At 59.6% G+C, this 7435-nt stretch overlaps 3 protein-coding genes across 3 annotated transcripts; 2 read left to right on the top strand and 1 right to left on the bottom strand.

Moving 5' to 3' along the window:
* Window positions 1-124: 124 nt before the first annotated feature.
* Window positions 125-1329, top strand: SDRG_07060 (hypothetical protein). The gene is made up of 4 exons (XM_008612876.1): window positions 125-686; window positions 732-919; window positions 981-1097; window positions 1142-1329. The coding sequence occupies exons 1-4, from the start codon at window positions 168-170 to the stop codon at window positions 1278-1280; spliced, it is 963 nt and encodes a 320-aa protein (XP_008611098.1). The 5' UTR covers window positions 125-167; the 3' UTR covers window positions 1281-1329.
* SDRG_07059 (hypothetical protein) lies at window positions 1313-3350 on the bottom strand. The gene is made up of 2 exons (XM_008612875.1): window positions 2403-3350; window positions 1313-2351 (listed from the first exon to the last, which is right to left on the bottom strand). Exons 1-2 carry the CDS (start codon window positions 3265-3267, stop codon window positions 1366-1368), a joined length of 1851 nt encoding a protein of 616 aa, XP_008611097.1. The 5' UTR covers window positions 3268-3350; the 3' UTR covers window positions 1313-1365.
* A 1069-nt stretch (window positions 3351-4419) lies between these two features.
* Window positions 4420-7338, top strand: SDRG_07058 (hypothetical protein). Its single transcript, XM_008612874.1, has 11 exons — window positions 4420-4562; window positions 4621-4727; window positions 4778-4858; window positions 4907-4983; window positions 5035-5176; window positions 5228-5430; window positions 5502-5731; window positions 5786-6406; window positions 6455-6547; window positions 6592-6663; window positions 6712-7338. The coding sequence occupies exons 1-11, from the start codon at window positions 4461-4463 to the stop codon at window positions 7024-7026; spliced, it is 2043 nt and encodes a 680-aa protein (XP_008611096.1). The 5' UTR covers window positions 4420-4460; the 3' UTR covers window positions 7027-7338.
* The last annotated feature ends 97 nt before the right edge of the window (window positions 7339-7435 follow it).

Genomic DNA, 7435 nt, shown 5'->3' with positions numbered 1-7435 from the left:
CGAATGCGTGGTCCACCGCACTCGCCAAGGGGCCAGCACCACGTCTGCGTTGCATTTGGGACAAAGATAACGCGCTCGAGCCATTGGATTGGCTACAAAATCCACGCATGGCGCGATGCCATTGGTCCAAATAAAAAGGCAACCAGCGTTCACGAAGGCAAGCCGATATGAGTGCGCCCAACAACGACTACAACGTACAGGAGACTGCGTCGGACGCGGCCGCTTGCAAGCTCTCGGCGTCGCGCCTCGGCTACTGGGACGACCCGTTCGCAGCCATGTTTGCCTCGCACCACCGCAAGATGCCCATCATCAACCGCGGCTACTACGCCCGCGTGCGCAGCATTGAGCTGCTCGTCGAGCGCTTCTTGGCCGCGACCGCGAACGAGGGCCAAGTGCTCGTGCTCGGCGCTGGCCAAGACACGCTGTACTATCGCCTCCAGAAGCGCCAGCCGGCGCTGCTCGCAGGCGCAACGTACGTCGAGATGGACTTTCCGCTCGTGACGCGGGCCAAGGTGCGCCTCTGTCGCCGCCACAAGGCCGTCGCCGAGATCATTGGGCCCGTCGAGACCAACGAGATCGAGCTCAAGGCCGACGGGTATGCACTCGCGGCCTGCGACCTCCGCGACCTACCGACATTCCAGGCCAAATGCACGTGGGCCGGTCTCGACCCGTCGCGACCGACGCTGGTAAAACGCAGCAATGACGGCCATAAACATAGCAGCGATGGCTAGGTGCTCTCCGAGTGCGTTCTCTGCTACATGGAGCCGCAGCACTCGCAGCCGCTCCTCGACTGGATTGGCGCCACGTTTGTCGACGCGGCCGTCGTCATCTACGAGCAGATCCGGCCCCACGACGCCTTTGGCCAGACCATGGTCGAGAACATTCGTCTGCGCGGCTGCGACCTCAAGTCCGTGCACGCGTACGTCCTCTTGATGGACACTATTGTCGTAGATTGCACGGATGTTGTATCATCTGAATAGGTTTCCCGAGCCGAGCGACCAGTGCAAGCGCTTGACGGCCAGCGGCTTTACGCACGTCGAGTGCTGGGACATGAACCGCGTCTACTATGACTTTTTGCCGCTCGACGAGCGCAAACAGTACGTGCTTCGATCCTCGCATAGACTCAAGCTTTTCGTTTTAGCAAGGAGCGACTCGAATTGTTTGACGAGCTCGAGGAGTACCACATGCTCCAGGGCCACTACTGCCTCGTCGTCGCCGCCAAGAGCGCGTCGGTGGCCGCTGCGTTGGCACTGCACCGCCCCGAAGCAGCCTCCGAGTAGTCGTCTCTCTCAACGCTCTCAAAAAACGCAACTGTGGTCATTTGCATCATTTGAGTGTTGTATTTTTGAAAGTCTCTGGGTCGAGTTACGCCGTCTTGGGGTTGCTCAAGCCTTGGAGGTCGTATGTCAAGTCGAGGCTGTTGGCCGACGGCCGGCGGCGGCGCGGGGCCTCCGAGAGACTCTCGGACAAGCGCCGATGCGGCGCCGACGTCACCACGTTGGAAAGCGGCGCCCAGCGCGAGTGCAACTGCGTCAGGAGCGGCTCGGGGTGGCAAAAGAGGTGGAGCGACTGGAGCTTGCCGGTACCCACCTCCTTGGCGAGGCGCCCAAAGCCCGTGATCGAGATGAGACTGCCGTCGCCGCGCCGGCCTTGGTACGACCCTGTGAACGCGCCCCAGTGGCGCCACGAGAAATAAATATTGGCCGGCGCACTCGTATACACTTCAAGGACTTCCATGGGAAAGCCATCGGGAAAGGCCTCGGCCAGCCCACTCGACGACGAGGGCACATCCGCATGCGGCGACGTCGCCGGCGAGCTCGGGGTGGGCGGCACGTAGACCAGCCCAAAGAGCGCATGGCGCATCTCGGGGAGTTGGTGGTAGCTCACCACCGGGTGCTCGTTGACTTGGAGCCAGAACGACGTCGCGACCGACGTCCACTGCGAGAGCCGCGCCTTGTGCGTCACCTCCATCGAGAAGGTACGAAGCGCAGTTTCAATCTCGTAAGCAAACGACGTGACACCGTGCGCGCGCGTCCGGCCGCGGAGAAATGCGACGTCCGTGAGCGCATAGTCGGGTGGACCGTGGAGCCAAAACGTGCGCGAGTCCATGAACGAGTCGAGGCCGCGCTCGGGCTGGTAATTGCCCGGAAGCGCGCAGAGTGCTGCGAGGTCGCTTCGGGCTTGCTGGATCTTGGCCTCCGAGACACCGACCGTGGACCCGTTGGTCGAGACAAAGAGGAGCACGTTGCGCGTCGACGACGGCGGCGCCGGAGTACTCGTTGTCGCCGGCGTCGAGAGAAACGAGCCAGTGGAGGCGAGCGCAGCTTGGCTTGTGAGAAAGTTGCTGCCATCTAGACCGATTTGGAGATTTTGGGAATTGGAAAAAAATCAAAATGACGTACCTTGGGTCGCGCCAAACCGCATCGACTGCGCCGATTGGGTCCGACCACGCGTGGCCAACGGGATACGGGGCGGTGACTCGAGGTGCTGCGACGCTGCTTGGAGATCGGCGGGCTTGAGAATCTCCGAGTAGCGTCGCGAGAGCGGCGGTGGCTGCATGCGCTGGTGACTGCTAGCCGACGACGCACCGAGAAACGAGCCGGCGTTCGTCTTTTGAATCGGGAACGCGTCCGACTTGGACGATGGCCGCGTCGGGGCGAGGAGCGACGAGGTTGTGTCGGAATGCAGTGACGAGTACGTCGATTCGGTCGTGTGGCGTCGCAGCATTTGGTGGGCGCTCGCCGAGTGCGTCGTCTCTTCGCCGCTCGAGAGTACGTCTTCGAACGCATCAATCCAGTGGTTGTACGCCTCGCGCGACTCGGCGAGCAGCGAGAGCTTCTCGACTTTGGACGAGTTCATCTTCTTAAACACCGAAAGCGTCAGCTTGTAGTAGCCCTGCGAGAGCACTGGGCGCAGTGCGTCATAGTCGTCGAGCGCGTCGATCTGAATGATGCGCGTCGGGCCGCACGGGATCGCCGACCCGTTGAGCCGCTTGGCCGTCATGTGGCGCGGCTGGCCTTCGCGATTCCAGTTGTGAAAGTCCGAGTAGTTTTCAAACACGTAGAGCTTGGAGCTGTGTTCGTTGAGGCAGTAGTACTGCGACGCGAGGCTCCGGAGCAGCTTCTTCGTAAAGAGGTACCCGTGGTGGCGCACGACCTTGCGCGAGGCTGGGGCGTCCGTCGTGCACAGCGAGGGCCGCGACGGGCTGCGCCCGGGCGTCCGCTGCAGCGAGTCCCGCAGCGTCGTTGGGCGGGGCGGCGACAGCATCTTCAGTCGGCGTGTCTTCTTCTGGCAACACGCTCAGATGGCACCAATCAGCGCCGTGCCAGGCTTTTACAGGTCCCACGCGCAACTTTACTGAATGGGTGCGACATCCGAGATTGCACTTTCTAGTGCGTTGTCGGTTACTTTTCCGGTCCACTCGCCCAACATCGCATCTCGTGGCCTTGCGAAACGGGACTTTCTCTCTCGCGAGTGCCTGCGTACTGTGCCACGTCATGGCCGTGGCGCCAGGAACGCCGCATCGCCTGCTACTCACTACCGCTAACGCAAAGACGACGCAGGGTATTCGCGGACATCCCACGGCAGCGCACAAAAATGCACGTGTCGCCGGGCGCGATCGGTCCGCGACAAGCCATCGCAGCAGCTTCTTTACTGCGCCGCCAGCGCTATGTCGAGCACCTTGGTCCGGGCGTCGAAGCGGAAGCGGTGCGTCGACTGGGACATGCTGTACGACGAGGTTGATCAACTCAAAATGCACTTGTTATATTACAGAGAACCAAGAAGTAGCCACTCGGTAGGGGCATTCGACCGCATCGGGTACGAGTTGCTGAGCCGTTGTGTAAAGTTGAAGGACAACGCGCGTGTCGCCCAAGCCACTCGTTTCGCCGTTGGCAGCAGCAGCACCATTCAAGTAAAGTTGGACTCTTTCGTGTGGATGATAACTGCGACGACGAGAAGACGGGATACATTGCCGTCGGCCCCGCCTGTCGCGCTGTCGTCGGGTTCGATCCTGCGTGTCCCAAGGTGGCCCGAGGCGATACCCGACAGCACGGCGTCGCTTGCTCGTACGTGCTGGCTTCTGCAATGACCAGCAACGCAGCACACATGCAGCACCTTGCAGTACTGTAGTCAGCGGAAGACGGATATCTTCGTGGTCCTCGCAGCGACAATGGCTTGGGTTTCTTCACGAGTTGTACCAGTCCACTCAAGATGCCACCGTTCCACGCAACTGTCTGTTCATACAAGTCGACAGATATACGCACTTGCATCCAAACCACTCGGAAGGGCAGCGTGACGTGCGTGGAGTGGCTGCGAGTATTGATGGCACTGAGCACGGTACCGGAGAAGAGCGGGCTCGTCGCCTTTGCCGCGCCGGATAAACAAATATAATCCGGATAATGCGACACATCCGGATACCCGGAAAGCACCACCTGTGATTGGTCCACTTTGACAGGCGTATGCTCAGCCAACGTTTCAAGCGCCACTCCTCGAGCCCGCTCCGAACCAGTGTCCGAGCCATGGCGTCCTTCCGCGAGACGCTCTTCACCGACTACTACGTCGTACGCTCTCTATCTACAACCAACAACGGAACGACAAGGTGTCTCTTTTGTCAAATAGAAGCAGCACGTGTTTCATCCGGACGAGATCGACGCGGTCGTCGACACGCTCAAGACGCCGCTGCCAGCGTGCTTTCGCATTAGCCCCAATGCGTCGAATGCGTCCCAGTACGTGTGATTCTCTATCGCATCACCGATGCGATCATCGATGGTCCTAGCATTGAGGCAGCGCTGCGCACCGACTTTCGGTTTCCCACAGGCAGCGTCACGTTGAAGGACGCGCCGGTCGCGCCGCCCCAGTACGCTCCTCTGCCCCGCGGTCATGGACTTGATGCTTGCACGCGTAGAAAGCTGTCGTGGTTCCCACCGACGTACGGTGCGGCGTGGCAGCTCGAGTGCGGCCGCAATGCGCTCACCAAGCTCGGTACGCTCCGATGACGATTGTTGCTGCCTCGTTTATCGCTGAACCGACTAGCCAAGGAGCATGAACTCATGGGAGCTCTGCACAAGTTTCTCATCCTCCACGGTGACAGCGGTGCCATCACGCGCCAGGAAGCAGTGAGCATGATCCCGACGCTGCTGCTCGACGTCCACCCGGAACACCGCGTTCTCGACATGTACGATCGACCGTGATAGCAAGTACAATGGACACGCTATGTCCATGTTAGGTGCGCGGCGCCCGGCTCCAAGACGTCGCAGATCCTTGAAACGCTCTTGCAAGACCCGACGCAGACGGGGTTTGTTGTCGCCAACGACGCCAACGAGAAGCGCGCGTACATGCTCGTCCACCAGTTGATGCGCATTGGTCTCATGTCGGCCGTCATCTCGTGCCACCAAGGCCAGGCGTTTCCCGGCTTGTACAACGCGTCCGGTATGTCTTTATCGAGCATTTTACGCATTGTAGTATCGCAAAAGAAAGTGATATATAACGTGGTATGCTAGGCGAGCTCGACCGCACGAATGTTTTCGACCGTGTCCTTGCCGACGTGCCGTGTACGGGCGACGGCACGCTGCGTAAAAATGAAGACATTTGGCGTCGCTGGCACGTCGGTGACGCGCTCACGCTGCACCCTGTCCAGCTCGAGATTGCCTTGCGCGCCGCTGCGCTCCTTAAGGTCGGCGGGCGCATGGTCTACTCGACGTGTTCGTTCAACCCGATCGAAAACGAAGCGGTACATACGCGCTTGTCATCGACGACAAGTTGTCCAATCTTTCGATGTGCATAGATTGTCGCTGAGCTCCTTCGTCGCGCGGACGGTGCGCTCACGCTGGTCGACTGCTCGGCCGAGCTCGTGGGCCTCAAGCGCCGCAGTGGCTTGACCAAGTGGGATGTTGCGTGGCAGTCCAAGTCCAAGCACAAGCGCAAGGCCGACCGGCTCGCGAACGCGCCGCTCGAATGGTTTTCGAGCTTCTTCGACGAAGCCATTCCCGAAGACCTTCGCGGCTACCGCATCACGCGCTCGCTCTTCCCGCCGACCGAGGCGTACCCGCTCGAGCGCTGCATGCGATTTGTGCCGCACGATCAAAACACCGGCGGCTTCTTCGTCGCCGTGCTCATGAAGACCGCGGACCTCCCGGGGGCCAACCAAGAAGGGTTGGATGCGTTCGAAGTGTCGTACGAACGCGGCCCGAAATGCCACCGCTACGTGTGCAAGCTCTGCGGCGAGCGCGGCCACTACATTCAAAATTGCCCGCTCTCCGACAAGCACCAAGCAGCTATCGAAGCAAAAGAAACAAAATCGTCGGCGATCAAAGACGAGACGTTTGGCGATTTCTTTGTTCCGCTGCCGGACGAGGCGTGGACGTCGATCCAGGAAACGTATGGTCTCGGTCCTGGCTTTGACAAGGTGCGAGCACAGTGTTTGTATGGGCATATCGCATCTCAGACGTTGTAGGAGCGGCTCTTTGCTCGTTCCAAGGGCGCAGCGACGCTCTCGTATGTGAGTCCGACCGTGCAAGCGGCGTGCTTGGCCGGCCCGAGCTTGAACGTACACTGAAATCTTTCTCTTTTCATCTCTCACCTCTCTCGTAGCTGGTCAACACGGGCGTCCGCGTCTTTGTCAAGATCACGACGGGCGCGCACAAGGGATTCCGCCCGGCGCAGGTATCAAGCCGTGAAAATGACCGAGAAGGTGGCTAATGTGATGACTAGGACGGACTCGACCTGGTCGTGCCGCACATGACAAAGCGCAAGCTCGCGGTTGGCTGGTCGGCCTTCAACACGCTCGTCGGCGTGAGCAGCACCAAGCTCTTTTCGGAGCTCGACCCGTCGCTTGCTACTTCGCTGCAAGCCTTTGGCGTCGGCCCTATCGTCGCCACACTGCAGTCGGAGGACGCGAGCAGCAACGTTGTCGCATTGAGCCTCTGGGTTGGCAGCGCCAGCGTCTCCAAAAGCGTGACGTCGTCCGACTTGGACATTCTCGCGGACCTCCTCGCGACGCTCGACATGACCCGCTATGCGCCGTAAACACAGTCCACAGACGGTACGAGATGGACTATTTTCGTCCATGTGTATAGTTTTGGAACATTTCTGAACTTGTATCCCTTGGCGACGCATCGTAGAGTGAAAGCATTTGTAGATTTGCTTCCTAGTACCTATAGCATGACTACCGTATCATCTAGCTCGAGGCCCCGAGCTCGCAACACGAGAGATATATTCGCAAAAGACGCTGCGTGCGTCCCAGCGGGCACCAGGTGCTGCCACGTGCGTCCAATCCAAAGACAGAAACGTTTGAATTTCATCCAATTCCAACGCAGCAAAGATTGGTTTTGTCCACAATTAGAGACTGTTTGAAGCGTGGAAAGGTTTGTTGGCTCAGCACAAGCGATCGATGTTGCAAACAAGATAAATGCATACTAGTATTTGAAAAAATGGC

The sequence above is a fragment of the Saprolegnia diclina genome (assembly GCF_000281045.1).
Source record: "Saprolegnia diclina VS20 unplaced genomic scaffold supercont1.20, whole genome shotgun sequence".
Lineage (NCBI taxonomy): Eukaryota > Oomycota > Saprolegniomycetes > Saprolegniales > Saprolegniaceae > Saprolegnia > Saprolegnia diclina.
The sequence above is the reverse complement of the archived record's forward strand: the minus strand, read 5'-3'. Positions and strand labels throughout refer to the sequence as shown.